Source organism: Euprymna scolopes, chromosome 15, assembly GCF_053919585.1.
Source record: "Euprymna scolopes isolate OS-2025 chromosome 15, ASM5391958v1, whole genome shotgun sequence".
Classification (NCBI taxonomy): Eukaryota; Metazoa; Mollusca; class Cephalopoda; order Sepiida; family Sepiolidae; genus Euprymna; species Euprymna scolopes.
The window spans coordinates 60,512,887-60,533,279 of NC_136496.1; the positions used below are offsets into that span (position 1 = coordinate 60,512,887).

General features: G+C 32.8%; 1 protein-coding gene across 2 annotated transcripts in view; it reads left to right on the forward strand.

The window, feature by feature from the left end:
- Positions 1-20,393, forward strand: part of LOC145293841 (galectin-4-like) — a 115,530-nt gene that overhangs the window by 82,047 nt on the left and 13,090 nt on the right. For both annotated transcript variants that reach the window (XM_080140514.1, XM_080140515.1), the window contains 4 exons: positions 9,508-9,706; positions 10,312-10,431; positions 13,096-13,184; positions 15,078-15,273. In XM_080140514.1, the coding sequence (XP_079996640.1) occupies positions 9,508-9,706; positions 10,312-10,431; positions 13,096-13,184; positions 15,078-15,273 (604 nt within the window). The remainder of the gene's footprint in view (positions 1-9,507; positions 9,707-10,311; positions 10,432-13,095; positions 13,185-15,077; positions 15,274-20,393) is intronic.

Sequence of the window (20,393 nt, forward strand, 5' to 3'; positions counted from 1 at the left end):
TCCATAGAAATGTTTCTGTTATGTCACAAAATCTATTTTCTTTATGTCACAAGTATCACGCTCATACATTAATTCCATAGCTAATATAACATACTGACCCAACGGGTCACAGGTAGTCTAGTTCAAGCTAAATTTAATGTAACTGTTTAAACAAACTATACCTCATTTGATTGGCCTTTTATTCTTCTATAATTTTACGTGTTCATATTTGACATTTAATTGAAATATTCTAGTGTTTATGTCAATTAAAAAAGAAATAACTTCAAATTGAGGAGGCTAAAAGAAAGTCCTCACAATGGAAAATTGTTATTTAAATGAACTTTCTGACATTAATCCAACACAAATACAACAGGAACACAATGAACTAGTTAATATTTAGTAGCATAGCCTTTCTGCAATTCGACAGCCTGCAATCTTTTGGGAATTCCTTGAATTAGACTGCAGCAATACTCCGGGGAAAAGGCATCCCACTTTTCTTTAATTTTTGTCCAAAGTTCTTCCAAATTTCAAATTTTATCATTGCATAGGTGTTGCTTGATGTAATGCCATACGTTTTCGATAGGATTGAGGTCTGGAGATTGTGCAGGCCAATTCAAACACAAAATATCGTGCTCTTCCAGGAACCTCTTGAAATTGGCAGTTGTGTGAATGGGAGAATTATCCTGCATGAAGATGGGATTACCATCCAAATTCCGACCAAAGTAGTGTAGAAAATGCTCAGTCAACATATTAATGTACTTGGTCGAATTAATTCGACCTTGCAAGCGAACTATAGGCCCTGGACCATTAGTACTAATAATGCCCCACATCAAAACTGAACTCTACCACCTTGCAGCGTTGAAACTGAGCACCTAGGATTAAATTCTTTGTCTTTCCACCAACGGACATCACTGCCTAGCCTATTGAATTTGCTTTCATCATTAAACAGCACTTTTGACCAATATGAAGAGTCATGATCTTCATTGCATCTGATGAAGTCCAGACAGCACTTTCTGTTCTTTACAGAAATCATTGGCTTGCGTCTTGCAAGATATCCTCACAAATTAAATTCCTTTAATCTGTTCTTGACAGTAGAAAGAGAGCACTTTTTAACAAGATTGCACTGTTGTTGGATTTGGGGAGCCGTTTCAAATCTGTTTCTTAGACTGTGAATATTGATAGCATCGTTTTCCCTATAAGAAGTAACTATAGCATGATCAGATTTAAGGGCATCACAAACACTGCAATAGATTTGATGCTTTTGCACAGTCTTTCGTACCGTTTTCTCATCACATTTCAATCTGCGGACGATTTCTCGATTGGATAAACCAGAAAGGTGGAGATTAATGAGCTCCTAACGATCACTAAGAAAATCGTGGCATATGGACTAAATGTTACGTTGTATAACCTGGAACAACAACAATTACGATTACAGATGCTTTGTTGCCTGTTGGTGGATATTTTAAACTGATTTAAGGGCGATAATTTAAGCTGGGTTTAAGAGAATTTGTTGTGGCGGACTTTCTTTTTGCCTCCTCAATTTGAAGTTTTTTTTGTTTTTTTTAAATTGACGTGAAACTAGAATATTTTAATTAAAAGTCAAATATGAACACTTAAAATTATAGAGGAATAAAAGGTCAATCAAATGAGGTATAGGTTGTTTAAACAGTTACATTAAATTTAGCTTATCAGCTTTTGAACAAATTACAAGTGCGGACTTTCTTTTTGCCAGCATTGTATATATAATATATAAACTGTAGTGGTTGTTGATTTTTAATCCAACTAGACCTGAAATAGGTAAGATCAGCAAAAATATTCTTGATAGAATCAACAGGCAAATTAAATCTACATACAAACTTGACCTTTCGATAAATACAACTGATATGACTAAGTGGTTCTCAAACATAAATAATAACTATCGTTCCTTCTTACAATTTGACATTGAAAACTACTACTACTGCGGTGATTGAATTTGCAAAGCTTTTCTCTGATATTTTTAAGGACGAGATTGGAATCATCAGAAAGTGCAGAAAGCAGTAGTAAACAAGAAAGGCCAATTTGACATGTTGAGGGGCTTTTTGAATTCAGTTGAAATGACAGATCTACTGAGTTTGTATATTTTATATAACCTAACTAGGACCATTGAAGTTGAAAACATCGGTCTATATTGAGATGATGAGCTTCTGATTATAAAAGACTCTAACGGTCCTAAATGCAAGAGAATGAATAAAATCATCCTCAATGAATTTCAGAAAATCAAACTAAAAGTTGATATTGTTTCTAATAAACAAATAGTTAATTTTTGGGATGTAACCTTAGATTTAAGGAAGGGGTGTTATGAACCATATAAGAAGAATGCGAATCCCATCTGTTAACCCACTATCTAACCACTCTAACTCTATTATTAAACACATACCCAAGTAAATTAGCAAAAGGATTAGTAACAACTCCTCCAACAAAAATTTCTGCCATAAAGTGGTTATAAAAATACACAACTAGAATATATCGAACCAAGACCCTCCAATAGTACACCTAAAATAAACAGAAAAAGGAAAATAATCTGGTTTATGCAACCTTTTAATAATGATGCTTAAAACTAACCCATGCAATACATTTTTAAAACCTATCAAAAGGCATCCCACCCCTGAAAATCTTTAATAAAAATACTATCAAATTAAGTTGTAGTGATAATTTAGAAAAAATAATTAAAAAATATAACAAAATATAAATGGTATAAATAGAAATAGACCTAGAGTAATTAAATCCTTCAATTGTGGGAGACAGTCTGAATGCCCCCTTAAAGGAAACTGCTTAATAGCCTCAATTGTTTAAAAAGCTACTATTTTATATTATAGAAACCCTGGATAATAAGATATTATATTGACATGGCGAGTAACATATTCAAAGAAAGATAGACATGACATAAATGCTCCTTTGAAAATCCAAACTATACAGACAGACCATCATTATCTAAATACTGTAATGAATTCATTGAATGGGGATCATCACCAGTTGTAAATTGGAATATCCTTAAGAGAGCAAACACCTGTTCGTTTATAAATTCACATTGCTACCTATGCCTTAATGAGAATCTATATATTACAACATTTAGGCAGATGGATAAACTCCTAAATAAAAAATGTGAAAACTACCAATTGCAAACACTATAAGAAGCACCTCCTTAGTAACCTAAATTTAAACTGAAAATACAGACACTACTTAAATACATATATAATATGTGCATACTCTCAATTTCTATGTATTATAAAACATTATGCTCCATATTGTTGGATGATAATTATTTCCTTCTACCCATATACTTTTTTCACCCCATCCATGATTCAACTATACTAAGTACCTGCCCATCTATGCAAACTTATGTAACCTTAAATAACTATATATTTTCATTTCAGAGACTCCTTCATATTTGTTATGTATATGTACCCTACGAATCTATTTTATGTTATATATGTGTATCCTATGAATTCTGTACACATTTTATGTCAATGCGTGCCTATATTTGTTTTTCATCTATATTATAAACATAGACATAACTATACCCATTCCTTTCTCTAACCTAATCTAATTAACTTTAATGTTATATATATGTATATCTACCAGTATATAACTTCTGTACTTTTCCTCCTGAAAAGTATGTTTCAAAAAAAAAAAAAAAATATATATATATATATATATATATATATATATATATATATATTAGCTGAGAAGGAGGAAAATGTTTTAGATCCAATAAGGTTTGCTGATTATTAAAATTAATGCATTTAAGGGTTTTATTGTATTTTTATTTATCCTATTTTTTGTGTCTATAGGTGTATATGTGTAGGTGCGTATGTATGGATATATTTATGTAAATGTATGTTAAGTATATGCATGTGTATATGTGTAGTTTACCATTATTTATTATGTATTGTATAAATCTCCAGCTCTTGAATTTTCTAATCTATAAACTAAACCTGAACCCCCTCCCCCAAACTCCAATTTATATTTACAGGTACAAAAAAAAAAAAAAAAGCCCAAGGATATTTTAAACATTAAGTTAAATAATACTTATCTATTCTCCCTATGCTTTTAATCTAATATGTATCAAACAGCGAACATTATGACTAAGAAGTCGCTTGCTAGTTTACACCCGTGATAATATATGCACGTTACCTAACTCAGCTAAAGTAATATAATTTTAATTTTAATCACTATTAATTAAATTAATCACCGGTAAAATTAACACCTTTATATAACATTCAATAATATGATAAAATGAACACCTTATATAATGCATACAATAATGTGATAATATAGCTAATTGCTTTAATAATTTTCAAATTGAAAGGAATAATAAAATGCGTACACATATGCATTTATATATCCGCGTGTGTGTGTGTATGTACCCGAATTAAATTTTTAAATTCTCATAACTCTATAACGATCTTTGATCATAAAGTTTAATATAATCCATTAACTAATAACTTAATTTTATAAATTTAATGTTACAATTATTTACTTACAATGTTTGTGTATATATGTCTGTGTGTGTGTATTTGTATACGTATGTTTGTGTATGTACGTGCATGTATGTATGTATGCTGATATGCCTCGATGTGTATATGTATATGAGTCTACTTATGCTTAACGATTTATACTTTATCTCAAAGGCGAGACTTCAGCTTTCTTTTTCTTTCTCTCCTCTCTCTCAATTCCCCCCTCCTAATCTCTTTATCTCCATATTTCTTCGACTTAATCGATTATTGACTAGTCTTTCTATCTCGCCTTTTTTTTTTTTTATTAAGTCCATCCCCTCTCTCAACCCTTCAACTTTCTTTGCCACACGACAGACATGCAACAATTAGCTTATCAACAGACACAAGGAAACTCTGTCCAGTATGAATCAACCTCCCACTGATCAACACAATCTACTGTTCTGGTGAAATACGCCCTAATTTTAATAACTTCAAATTTAAATTGTCTATATATCGAACTGTTGATATAAATTGTAATATTTTGACCAATTTTCCAAAAAGGTGGAAATATGACTTCTCCATTTTTTAAAATCCTTTTTTTTTAGAGAGCTCACAACTTATAACCTTTAGTTTTTTGAAGAGCTCGCTTTTTTGTTTTTTCTTTAGCATCAGATGGTTCAGGGTCGCCTGAGAAAGTCTCATTCTGAAAGAGTTGGCTGTTTGTAACTCTTTACTGTCGAATATATATATATATATATATATATATATATAAGGAAAATGAAAAAAAAAATGTGTATATCATTGCATTTATATTGCCATTAACTTATCTTCTTGGTTATTTAATTTAGTTCAATTAAACAAATATCATGGGTAGTGATAACCCACTTTAGCCCCCCCCCCTGATCAGGGTAACATGATTTCATGGAAAGCAGGTGACTGATGGACTATGAAAGCAAACAGAATATATAATAATTCTATTCATGGTTTAATATTCTGTTGTGCTGAGCAGAATATACCTCTGGGTAGAATATTCAGGACCATCACCCATTATGGGCACTGCTCAAGCAGAAAGAAACTGCAAACTACTGTCTATACAACTGCAAAGGAAGCTATGACAATACATCAAACTCTTTATTCGGGGAAACAGTGTGAATAGTTCTGAATCAGAACACCACGCTCAGTAAGGATTACCATGATAGACAAATGGCACCTGATCATCATCAAACTGCTCTCTGACAACCAACAAAGAATAAACCAAAGAGGATTGCAACATGGAATGTAAGAAGCCTGCACCAGGTCGGCAAATTTGACAATGTTAAAAGTGAAGTGAAAAAAATGGATATTGATATTTTAGGATTTGCAGAGGTGAGTTGGAAAGGAGATTTCACATCAGATGCTTATAAAATGAAGAAAGTGGACATGAATGAGTCCAGGCAACACAGCGCAACCAGATCAATTACATCTTGATCCAATTTCACTTCTGAAATCCAATCAAATCGGCAAAATCTATGCCAGGAGCAGACTGTGGTAGTGACCATATCCCTGTTGTCTACACATTCAACTTGATATTGAAAACCCTTAAAAAACATCAACCAAATTATAATTCCAAACTGTTCCAGCTCTGTTAAGGTGTTTCAACTGCCAAAAATTTGGACATCATAAAGAAGTCTGTAAAGGAAAAAGAATGTGGAAAATGCAGCAATGGAGCCAGACCACACCGAAGAACAATGCGTAAATGAAGTGAACTGTGCTGCAGAGAAGATCACTCGGCTTTCTCTAAATTGTGTAAAACATAAAATAGAAAAAGAAATAATGGAAGTAAAGTACAAAAAATACTTTCTCAGAAGCCAGAAAAATAGTTGATACGTACTTGAAAGACAACACATATGCTGCGACAACAAAGACAACTAAACCATGCCAACATAATGAAATACATGATCAATATAAGGAACTGATAAACAAACTGATTACATTAAACATTAAATAATGGCCAGAATTTCAAAATAGCCTAAAAGAAAAATAGTTAAATTTGGATAACAAAACAATAGAAATAATAAATCCAAACAAAGATTTCATTTACAACAGAGACATTAAAAAAAATATCGCAGAAACCAACAAAACAATCACCAGAAACTAATAAAAATATAAATAATGATAAAACAGCAAATAAAGAATGCCCCAGAAAAGAAAACCAAACAATAGATACTCAAAACGGATTCCAAATACTAGAAAAAATGGAAACCGAAAACATTCTGGATAAAAAAGAAAACCAACACAAGTAATCATGATGGAAAAAATGAACAAGAAGCCAAAGCAACAACATCTCAAGCAAGACCCAGATCGACATCCAGATCCAAACAAAAAAAGGAAAACACTCGGCAAAACATTTCATCAAAGACACAAACTGACAAAAGACAAACCCTCTAAAGAGATGGAAATAGAGGAAAACTAAATAACTTCATGTGTGATGTTTTGCAGAGAGGTAATCGATATTGGTTAAATATCGATATTGGTTAAATATCGATTACCACGGTGAGTATGTCACAATGAATATAGATTGCGGAGAGAAAAAACAAACGCGTGTTTCGAGCTATAATAAAATTTAAAGTGATTTAGTACTCGGATGCCCCAGGGGCCATAACTCCTGTACCATTCGGTTATCTCCCTTTTATTAACGTGATATTTACAAGGACATTTAATTGTGGATACGCTACCCTCCTCCTAAAAAGCTTATAAATACACAAACACACATGAAACTGTCCAATGACTCAAATAGAAGTACAACAATACAACACACATAAGATTCTACAATAAAATGGTAGAGGAATAAAAGCAAACCGCAACGAACTACAGCTGCCAATAACAAAATTGAATCCAGTCATTATCTGTCTATAAGAAACATTTTTCAAAGATGACCAAAAAATAAACATTAAAAAATATCAAGAATATAACTACATCAATAACTGATGTTTGCGTTTCAGGAGGTACATCTATCCTAGTTCGGAATGATGTACCTCATAGCCACATAGAACTTAAAACCTACAGGCATCAGCTGTAAAAATTGTTAAAGATTTGTTCCATATACATTCCTCCCAGTGAGAAAATAAAAGAAAATGAATTACAAAATATAATTAAACAACTCCCCACACCATTTATAATACTTTTAACTGCCAAAGCTCAATCTAATCTAATAAACTAATCAAAAAGGCAGAAAGCTGGAAGGATTTATGAACAAAAATGATCTTTGCCTTCATTATAACCAATCCCCAACATACATGTGCTCATACTCAGGAAAATATTCTACAATAGATCCGACCATATGTGATCCAATTATATTTTTAATATGAAAAAGTAAACTTTGACTTTCACTCCAAGAACATAGAAACATACAATTTAACTTTTTATTCTGACTGAATTGTCGGACTCACACAGTCAATCTCACAACACTGCAGTAGGATCTGACAATATACACTATGAATTCCTTAAACTACTGCCAGATCCTTCAAATAAACTTCTACTAAACATTTTCAACATCTGGTCCAGTGGGAACATACTTAGCTCCTGGAAAAAAGCCAAAACCATTCCATTACCCCAAACTGGTAAGGACTTGTATAATACCTCCAACTACAGACCTATTTCTCTAACCAGTTGTCTCTATAAGACTTAGAAAGAATGGTCAATAACAGACTAACATGATACTTGAAAGTAACGACAGATTTTTAATCAGGCTACAGAAAAGGACGTAGCATCATAGATCATCTATTCTGCTTTGAAGCACTTATCAGAAAAACAGCTAACTACAATCTTCTTTGATCTCGAGAAAGCATTCAGTACCACATGGAAATATGGTATAATGTGAGATCTATACAACTTTGGCCTCAAAGGCAAACTACTGACATTCTATGAGCAGGAAATGAGCGTCCCATAGGGAAATGTACTATCACCCACACTATTCAACATAAAAATGAACAGTATAACAAAACTTTAAACCCTGGAGTAGACCCCTTTCTATATGTTTCTATATGTTGACAACTTTCGGATCTGTTACAGATCCAAACACGTCTACAAGATAGAACGTCAACTACAATCTCTCAAAATAAGTGGGTCAACAAAAATAACTTCAAATTCTAACTAAAACAAAACGCATGCACTTTTGCCAGCAACAAAAACTACATCTGGATCCCACTCTTAAACTCAATAATACAGAAATAGTTGAACATAAATTCTTAGCCATTGTCTTTGACAAAAAACTAACCTACAAACCTCACATAAAATATTTGAGTCAAATGCAATAAATCAATTCAATTAATGAGTGATTGGAAGTGGGAAGCAGACCGACAAGTTCTAATAAAACTCTACAGAACATTAATTCAATCAAAACTAGACTATGGCTGTTTCATCTATGGAACAGCCAAGAAAATCCCATTTGAAAACATTAGAAACCATCCATAACTAAGGACTCGGACTGACACTATGAGCTAATGTTTATCACTTTATTTGCTTAAAACTCTAAAAATATGTAATGTATATCATTAATTCATTTGAAAGTAAATTCATTTCTGAACAAAACGGTATTTTGAGGACTTAAAGTGCTTTGGTTTGTAAAACATGACTACTTTTGCAGAAGCCTCTTGAAATCTGATTATCCAACATGTTTTATTGTTCATGTGTATTAAGCATAGCTCTGACATTATCTCGTTTAAACTGTGCTGAAAAACAGACTTTAGAGGTATTTTTTATTTGCTGCCTATATTCGCATCTTTTTCTGTTTTTCTATCTAATTCATTTAACTTGGCATTGTTTAAATTTGTTTCATGTTCTATGTCTGTGTCCTAACACTGGTTTTAGTCTTACTAGACTGATTTAGTGTTTAGTAGATGTGAAGGAAACTTATAAATAATTTGGGACATCCATAATTATAAATTTCTGCTTTTTATAAAATGATTTTACTTTCTATATAAAAATAATCTAGTTTTGAGTTCCAATGATTTCAATGTTAGAAAATGACAAATGGTGAAGTTATTTTAATATATTTTCTTTCTTGTCTATTCAGATTTTCATTCAATTTTTGCTATGAAGGAGAGAATGATGATTTCATTGGTCTCCATTTTAACCCTCGTCCTGATGGTGAAACCGTTGTCCTTAACAATTATAATGATGGATGGGGAGAGGAACAGATTGTCGAATACAACCCTTTCAGGCCTTGGACAATGTTTAACCTGATGTTTGTTGCAACTGAAGAAGGAATGAGGGTAAATTTCTTTTTAAATGTCTTTTTGTAAAAGAATGACACAACTGCCAGATTTGTTCTGTGTGAGATGAAAAGGAACCTAACCAGTTTTATCTTCTGATGATTTAAAAAAGTTTTTACTGTGCTTCCTGGTGCTACCAGATCCAGCTCCCTGCCAAGTTGTAGTAATGTTTTTATTTTTATTTTTTTACTTCCTATCATATTCTATCACATAAAAGAGTTCATCTTGGAGCTATAGTATTTACTACATGTGTAATACTCGTCCTAGGAAAGGCAAAATATTCTTTTATTCAAAATAGCAAATGATAGACTTTAAAAATTCCTCTATCCTAAGAATAACAAATATATTCCAAATCAACTTCAATTTTCTCATTGTTTATATGGTCCTGAGAAACGCCGAGTAGCCCTGCTAGTTTGAACATAAATTTTAAACGATGCAATGTCACTTTCATCTTGTCAGATTTATTGTATCCTAATCATATATCCTATATTTTGGCAACTAATTTTGATGATAAACTTGTCATTTAAACATGTCTAAACTAATACTTTAAAATGCGACTTAAACTTTTACATCAAATAATGCTTCTGATTTACTCTGTTGAACAGATTTTCCTTGATCACAAGCTCTTTGCTGTATACCCATACCGTTGTGGTGTTCATGAAATGAGATATCTCCACATTAAGGGCTCTGTGAGCATTGCAAGTGTACAATACTTGGAACCTCTGGTATGTATATTTTCTTTTCTTTTTTTTTTTTTTTTTTTTTTTATTAATTTCTGAAATCTCCAACGTTTGAAGCAAAATAGAAATATACGTGACTTTTCACCTGGGAAGTTGACTTTGAAAAAGATTGTTTAAAAAAGATTGTTAAAAAACGAGCTGGTGTTCATGTGATAGCATGAGTTAGAAGTTGATGGAATAGATTAAATGAACTTCTGTCATTACTAACCAGCAAAGCATTACTGTTGCTGACCAAGAGGATTCTATTGGGCATGTGTGTGTAGTGTGATGATATATGCAAGTGAAACCTGGCCAGTGAGATTTGAAGATGTCTTTCATGGAGAGAAACGATATGCGAATGATATGATGGATGCGTAATCTCGGAGGTAATCAAATTCAAATAGTTTGCAGAATAGACTTTGTTTCCTCACATTTAGGAATATAGAGGAGTTGTTGGGTTAATAGATGTAGGATAATTGAAGTAGCAAGGTCAGTCAGCAGAGGAGGGCCTAAGAAAATAGGGGAAGACGTGATAATGATGGTTTTGAGAGAAAGGGGGATAAATAAAGAACTAGCTGGAGATAGGTTTCTTTTAAAGTCAATATCAAAAAGTTGTCACATACCTGTTGGCATTAAACAAAATATGATGCTGGAAATGCATAAGTCTTTTTGAAGGTCATGTGGATGGAGACCTTTTGCTATAGATGACTTGATCATTCTGCAGTACAAACTTTCTGATAGTTTTGAATATTTATTTTACTTCAGTGAGTTCTCAGAAATCAAGGTATCTCTTTCTGGGACAAACAATTGATTTCTTTATGAGATACATAAATATCTGAGAGTTCAATCAAAATTCTCTTTTACCTTAAACGTGGAGTTCGAAAAGAATAACATTACCCCTTCTCCAAATGACCAGGCAATCATGTTATAGTATATCTTTCTTGTGGTCTCTTGGTTTTACTCTATTCCATGACAAAAATCTATCTGCTCTGGTGGAATATCCAACTAAGTGCTGTTACTCGAGTTAACATTACTAAGAAGAGACGCACCATTCCTCATATGAACCAGCATATAACTATTTAAATATTTGGTGAAGGTTTACGTATGGGGTGAAATATCCTAATGTCAAGTTATCCTGACAATCTCTTGTACATAGAGATCAAAGACACTTGAGGATAGTGTCTGGTAGGTAATTCAAAATCTCTGTATCATATCTTGTCTCCTTGTAATAGTAGATCCACATGCATTATAAGAATATATCTTCCCTTTTGTTTCATTTTAGTTCAAAGTTCTCAAAAATGAAGGGGCTTTTTCCTGGCGCTAACATTTGACTTCTATAAGAGATACATAGATATTCTAATATTCGAATATTGCATTAACTTTATCCTTTACCTCTCAAACACTGAGTTGGTAAAGAAGATGAGAACATAATTTTCCTCTCCTAAATTGGTCATTTAAAAAAGTTCTAGTATATCTTTGTTGTGGTCTCTTGGTCTTACTGGATTCCAGGACAAGAATTCATCTTGTCTGACGTATACAGCTCTATTCTGTTACTTAAGGTAGCATCACTTGGAGAAGGTGCACCATTCCTTGTAAAAACCAGTGTGGATTAACTATATTGAGATCTTATTTGTGTACAGACCTTAAACACTCAAGGATAGTGTTTAGTAGGTAATTCAAACTCTCTGTATTTACATAATGATCACTATGCTGACTGAAACTATTATTTTACCATTAAAGCAAGATAACATCTGATATTGTTACAAAAAGAAGTTTTTCTTATTTTTTGTTTCAATTATAATTATGGGCCCTTTCAGTGCATGAAGATTAAAATTTTGGTCCTTAATATAATTCAATCTTTGTTTTCACTAGAAAGTTTTAATTTTTTTTTATTAGGTTTTGTCTTTCACCTTAGTGTGGTACAAAACATCTTTCATAAAGTTTGCGCAAAGTTTATCAAGCCAAAAGAAACTTCTGTGCAAATCCTAAATTATAAATTCATAAATATTTTATGTCTATTAATATCTCCTTTTGTTTACATAAACAATATTTTTATTGATCCAGTGGCCATAATTATATATTACAGTTTCAGACTTAAATTTCAAACCTTTTTATGGCCTATAAATTTCAAACCTTTTTATGGCCTATAAATTTCAAACCTTTTTATGGCCTATAAATTTCAAACCTTTTTATGGCCTATAAATTTTGAACCTTTTTATGGCCTATAAATTTTGAACCTTTTTATGGCCTATAAATTTTGAACCTTTTTATGGCCTATAAATTTTGAACCTTTTTATGGCCTATAAATTTTGAACCTTTTTATGGCCTATAAATTTTGAACCTTTTTATGGCCTATAAATTTTGAACCTTTTTATGGCCTATAAATTTTGAACCTTTTTATGGCCTATAAATTTTGAACCTTTTTATGGCCTATAAATTTTGAACCTTTTTATGGCCTATAAATTTCGAACCTTTTTATGGCCTATAAATTTCGAACCTTTTTATGGCCTATAAATTTCGAACCTTTTTATGGCCTATAAATTTCAAACCTTTTTATGGCCTATAAATTTCGAACCTTTTTATGGACTACACACAAAGCTACAAGTAAATTACAACATTCTTTAACTTGTAAATGTATTTCTTGACATTCTCTTAATCTTTTCCTTTCAGCCAAATGACTTTATGAAAGAAATTCCTTCCGGTTTACAACCAAAAGATGTCATCAAAGTAAAAGGAATGATGCATCCACATGGAGAACGGTAAGATTCAATATTGATTCCTAGAAAGTTTTCACTTAAAATATATCGACTCTTGTTTTGGTTAATTGTGTCAGACACTGAAAAGAAATGTTGAAAGGAATAGTAAGTTGCATAGCATGCAACTGTTTGTCAAGCTTTTCCATTTTTGTTTCAGTAATTAGTTGAGTGTTTTGTATGAAACACTTGCAGGTCCAACAGAGCTGAGATGCTTATACATGTGAGCTTATGCAAACAATATTTTGGCAAGACTGATTTTTTTTAAACACACATTTGTTTATATATCTACTAGGTATGATATGACAATATATTTAGTAGTATATGTTTACATTGTAAATATCTATTAAAAAATATATGAAAGACTTAAAGGCTTTTGATTGAATTTTGCAAAAGGGTGATACGTGACAAAATAAATAACCAACCAATAGTGCAAACAGTTGATATGAAAATATTTAAGAACTGAAAAAGATACAAATAATATCAAAGCATAATAAATATGATAAAATCATAATTATTGCATGAAAAAAATTCCACAGAAATTGAAACCCATTTGGTATAATCATTATAGTGGTCGCTAATGGAAGACTGTTCAATCTTCAGTAGAGTTGTATCAAAGACTCTAAAAATAGTACTTGATGTCTCTTTGCTAAAAACTGAAGATCATAAGTAGATGATCAAAGGTAAGTGGAGTAATCCAGGGAAAGTGTTATTTTCTCTATATCTTAGTGTAGTAATCAATTAAATAGGAGTCTTTGGATTGCCCTAGACTATGGTTTATACATTTTGTTTTTATATCAATATTTGAAGAATCAAATGCTGGAGTGTTTTTTTTCTGCTTTGTGTTTGGATAGATCTGCTATAATCAGAATGGTAACAGCATTTGAACTAATAGATACTTTTAAGTGAATATTTTGCCTATGTGTCAAACTTTCAATATATGCAAGTACTATTATTATTATAAGTTAAGAATTGGCTAATTTATTCCCTACTTCATTTGTTCCAGCTTATTGAGTCATTGGTCTAGTGATCTTCAGCAATTTTCTTTTTAGGTACCTAGTTATATCTTCCTATTTTAGTAGCTTTTTTTAATTTTAAGAACCATAGGCACTAGGCATCTTATTTGTGTTAATCATCTTTCATTCTTTTTAGCTCCTTGCATCAAGTGGCTTCATGCTTTGTCTGGAGCAACTTCTTTAAAAAGATATCCAGTCTGATCTCCTTATTCTTGTGCTTACTAGTGTTGAGAAAGTTAATCGGAATCGGAAAAATCAGAACTTTTTGGAGAATTGGAATCAGAAAAATCTGTGCCGATTTTCCGATACCAAAAAAGATTCCATTAATTATCTTTATTTGGTTTTGGTTCAAGAAAAATCTTCCATTGTTGGTAGTAATAAAATAATAAATAATTATTGGTTTAAACTTCCAGTAAAATTAAAATCTATGAATCACTCTTTTAAGTTTGTTTTTACATTTGAAAAAAATATATGTGCACATTAAAAGTTGTGTTTTTATGGTAATCGGGACAAATAATCTTTTTATAGTTAAATTTTAAGAGATTTATAAAGAATCGGAATCGGGAATTTAGTACGGAATCGGTAATTGTATCAGAATCGGAAAAATATTGGAATCGTCCCATCACTAGTGCTTACACAATTCAACTAAATTTCAGTTTTGATAGATTTCTCACTAAACAAGATCATGATTATATCTAAATCAAGAACGATTTGTATGATTATTGAAATGGTATTTTTGATTTAATTTCGGTGGCAAGTGGATTTAAAGTGTTAATAAAAAAGCTTTCAACAAAATATCTGAAGTTCAAATTATATGACCTGGAAAAATTGATATAAAATATAAAACAACCGTCAAGTTTTTAATATTTATATTTCTTTTCAGAGTCTTCATTAACTTGAAATCTGGTGATGAAATTCCATTCCATTTTAACCCTCGCCATGATGAAGGTGAAGTTGTCATGAACAATTACTCAACCAGTGATGAATGGGGAGAGGAAGTGAGAGAACCCTTGCCATCATGTTTTATGGATTTAATTCCATTTGAAGTAAAAATCAAAGTTCGCAAAGATAAATTTAAGGTAAACATTATTGCATTGAATCGCCTGTTTGAATGCATTGTGCGTCTTTACTGTAAAATGCTGGCACCTATTCTGGTGCTGGAGTACTTATGAAAATGCCACTTTCAAATCCTGCATTGAAAATAAGTTTTCTTGTTCAGGTAACTAACGCATATTCAAATGTGACAACGGTGTTCAGAGATCAGATTTTGAAAAAAGGAATCTTACTTCTAAAGTATCCAAAAATATATTTCTATCCTTACAAACTTTATACAACACATGAAACCATAGTAAACCTTAGAAGTTAGTGTCTTCCATAATATTTGGTTAAACAGAGCTGAAAGAAAAAGATCCCAAGGTCTTATGTACGACATGAAAAGAAACTGAAATCTTAATATCATTTCAGTTATTATAGGAGCAACATGAAAAGTAATTTCAAAAACTACCTGGAAAATATACTTGGTGAACCAAGTGCAAGACATACAAACAGTTGCACTCAAATGGAAAGTAAGAATCTTAAAAAGATCTCTCAGGTAAAATGTATTAGATACGGGAATATCATGCATCCAGTAGAATGCACAATTCTAAGTTACAATAAAATGAGAAAATAAAAAAAAAATTAATAAAAATTTTTATTGTAGAACATCACTTTTAATATCTTACTCTATTTTTGATGATTTTCTTTTTCACTGCTTTGACCTCCACTGCACTGCAAACAGTCTTATCTATAAAATATCTACATGCTTACCTAAATTTTTATTTAGGTTGGAATTTATAAGTGTGAGTTATTACTTTTCTCAGATGATGATTGCAGATGAAAATAAGGATATGTGTGAAGATGAACATATTGTTTCTGTGGACAAGGTCTTATTTGTTTTTCACTGCACAAAATATGAAAAAAAAATAATTAAAAATTTTTTTTTTACAAAGGAGTCACCGTTTATCAAGGCCTGGAAGTCACTCAAAAGTATTAATGAGTGGACAGTCAATCGGACAATATCATAGTAATCGTTAGTAATGGAAATTTGGTAAATTGGATTACTTAAGGGGACGGCCCATCAAGAACTTGTTTATGTTTGACTTGAAGACCACCATATTGTAATCAGCTGGAAAGCAGGGAAATAGAAGAGAGTTCCACAGGCGTGCAGTTCTAAGAAAGAATCTTTGTTCAGGGAATCTATATTTAGGTTTAGGCACAGATAAAGAGTAGGGGAAATTATTCATCTTGGTTTCAGCTAGACTGGTGTTTTTCGTGAAAGTTTGGTGAGGTGGGTACCATAGATTATAGCTCTAACAAGCATTTGCCATGAAAATAACGATAAAGCAGAGACAGGCTTGGAACGTCTCTTCTGTGGAAAAGAGGCTGCAGTGAAGAGAAAAGGGCATCCTCCACTAGGCTACAAAGTCTATTTAAACTCTGTCAAACTCCTGCCCAGATGTGGCAACAGTACTCCATCCTTGGACGTATGTGGCTCTTATACAGCTAGAGAATTACATCAGCAGTGAGATATCTACTGGATCAGTAGAACGATCCCACCATTTTTTCCAACGATCTTGGCAATGAATTTGATGTACATGTTTTATTCCAGATCAGGGGTAAAGGTCACACCTAGAAGCTGGTCAAAAGAAGGACCCTTCCCAAGACAAGAGCCATTCATTTCAGTTGATGCCTGATGGGGATCAGAGCGATGATGTAAAGATAGAAGCTTGAGTTTAGTTGCATTAAAATTAACCAGCCACCTCTTTTCTCATTGTACCACGTGCTCAAGACCAGAGGAGAGAGAATCAGAACTTTGTCATTTACAACCTTTGAAGTGTTGCCATAGATGGTAGTGTCATCAGCATAAATGTCTATGAAGGATCTTAGGATGTGAATTGGGAGATCATCGATGTTGATTAGGAAGAGAATTGGCCTCTGGATGGACCCCTGAGGAATTCCAGCATTAATACTGTGAACTTCTGATTTTTGTCCATTAACCACTACTCTTATGAATCTATCAGAGAGGAATGATTTAATAATTGAGTAGAAATTTCCAGCTATACAGTAACTGGAGATCTTATGGAATAGACTTTTATGCTATACCTTATCAAAGGCTTTTGATGTGTCAAGAGAAATTGCCCTAGAAAGGAAGCCTCCATTGAGATTCGCTAATCCTATGAGATATAATGTTAGCACATCTGCAGTAGATTTAGCAGAAAAGAAACCATATTGCATATCACTAAGGAGGTTATTTTTGCTGAGATGTTTGACTACTACCCTATTTAACAGACTTTAGCAACTTACTCATGACTCACAGGAGACTTATTGGTCTGTATTGAGAGAGAATAACTGATCACCTGAATTTTTTAATACAGGGCATACTGATGAGATTTTCCAGGGTGTTGGGAAGCAATTCTTCTCAAAACAACAGCTTTGTAATGGAGCTAGTTTTGCTTGAAGCTTTTTGAGCACTATAATAGGAATGCCGTCAGTCAGTTGCTTTACTGAAATCTAAGTTTTTGATTAGGTTGGTAACATCATGCACAGATATTTTGTCTCATAGTGTGTTTTCAAACACACAAAGGAAATACATGGGGTTGGTGGCTTTGATTGCATAGAGTACAATTAGTGGCAAAGAATTTGGCTTTGTCCAATGCTAATGAGATTACTTCAGGTCCATTGACCCTGTTTGTTATTTGCCCAAATTGGTGTGAATCAAACTATTGCTCAGGTACTTTGGACTTAGCAGAGTGAGTATACAACACTCGTGTTCTTTATTACTCTTTTGCAATGGTTGCTGACAGTCCTGAAAGTGGCTTTTGTCTCATTATGTTGGAAGCAATGGGAAAAGTTATTTCTGTGAACAATGACAGTAGCTCATTCTGGAGAACCACAGCTGGCAGTTAGGTTTTTGCTTGAATTGTTTAGAATGCGTTAAAGCAGTCTCAACCCTACAATTAACCATTCCATCAGATTTGGTACTATAGGACACATTGTTTTTAAACATGTACGGAAGCTATCCCAGTCAGACATAGAGCATCATTATACTGGAGAGTTACCTTTGAGGTACATTAGAGGACTTATTACATTTTGTTTTTATCTTAACTGATACAACTGAGTGGTCGAAAGACCCCAAGAGAGACAGAACGGTGGATGAACATAGCTCACGACAAGTTATGAGAAAAAGTTATGATTACTATATTGTCCAATTTCTACTGTACACTCTTTAACCCTTATCCTTGAGTGGCCTCTTGGCCTTGATAATGTGGTGATGCCTATGTAAAAAAAAAAAAAGGTCTAGGGGCCTTACATACTGATTATTAGTGTCAAGCACACGCATGTGTTAATGAACAATCTGAGTTAGGTCATAAGCAATAGAGAAATCATGACAGAACCTCCCCTCATCATCTGTCTTATTTAAGATGACTAACCATTTCACATTGTGAATATTGAAGTCTTCAGATGTGAATGTTAGCCGAAGGATGAGCAGACAGGATGTGGCCAATTTTCCCAGATATGCTCTTAAAGATAGTAACTCTGCTATTGTGGGGACGATAGATGGCAAATATAAATGCAGTGGTGTGAGCAAGTGCAACCATGAAGCACATATAGGGTAATTTAGGGTTTTCTCTGGAGATGTTCCTATCACATGGAAAACCATCTTTAATGTAGACATATATTCTATGCCCATGGCCATCTTTTTTATGTTAAGTTAGAATATCCTTTAATTACAAACTCATCTAGCGTAATAGTCGGTCCAGTGCTAGTTTCGCTTATGAATAATAAATCTGGTTTGGTTTCCTGTAATTCGGTTTCAACCTCTGGAAGGTTGGAATGTAGACCCCTGATGTTGAATACATGATAGTGGGGGTCTATGTTGGAAGTTGGATTTTTGGGTTTAATCGTGTATTTCTTTCGAGAGACTTTTCATGATGGAATTTGTGGAACAGGTCGACAGATTTGGTTAGAGCATGGCAGAGAGGGAAAGTAAGTAAGAAAAAGAAACAAAGAAATATTTTTTGTAGCCCATAAGCTAAAGCTGTAACAACTACCCAATAATATGGCACCGAGAAGCCCCACCAGAAACTACTGCATGGTCCAGAATCCATTCACCAAATGACAATACACCAACTCCAGTATTTTGCACCTGCTGATAGGACGACCTCCTTAGTGGTTAATTCAAGGGTTGAGTTCCCGACTAGCGGATAATGTCTGCCCAGATAAAACCTTTACCTCCAGCATCCTTATTAGTGACATGGCTACAAGGATAGACATAGAAACAAAAAATTTCCAACATCTTGGGTGACTGCTCATGCAAAAATACTGCCGACCTAGAATACAGCTTTTTCTTCTGTTTTTCAGAAAAAATCACTTCTAAATGAGGATTGAGGGACAAATTAGAAGTAAGAGTTATGGAAGCTACCAATAACACATCCACAATGCATTGTCTATTCTCCATTAAAATAAGTATTTTACTCAATTGACATGTTTAGGGAAAATATAGTGATAGGTTTCTCTCTCATAAACTGAGATAAAGAAAGAACTCAGTTGGCAAAGTTTACTTATGTAATTTTGCAGCAACTCTTCTGATTTGATTTGAATGGAATTGTCTACCCCTTTTGCTAACATATTTGACGTTAGGCGGTGCTTTATTAGTACGAATATTTAAAGTCTACTAGAGAATAGCATCAAGTTTTTTTTTCTCTTTGTAAAAGAACGCATGAACAGACATTTGTTCAAAATTGGAGAATGCGTTTATTTGGAGGAAAATAGCAAGTGAATCACAAACACAAATTGACAACAAATTCCAATTATACTTTTTAACAGTAGCATTATATAATTAATAAAATACAATTGAATAAAAAAAAAAAAAATTAAAAACTGAAATCAATATAATTAATATTATCATTTGCATAAAAAAAAATATTGCAAATTTGCAACATATCTGCTAAAAGCATCCATCTTCTATTAAGGATTGTCTTGGCTTGAAACAGTTCTTTGTTCAACAAGATTTAAAAAAAAAAAAAAAAATTCTCTGGTGCATTTTTTTGAAAGTAGCAAACAGTAAGTAGTTGCTAGGGATTAGATCCAGAGAGCTTGGAAGCAGTTCAAAAGACAATTAGTTGGTCCATAGTTGCAGTCGACTTGTGACACTAATTAA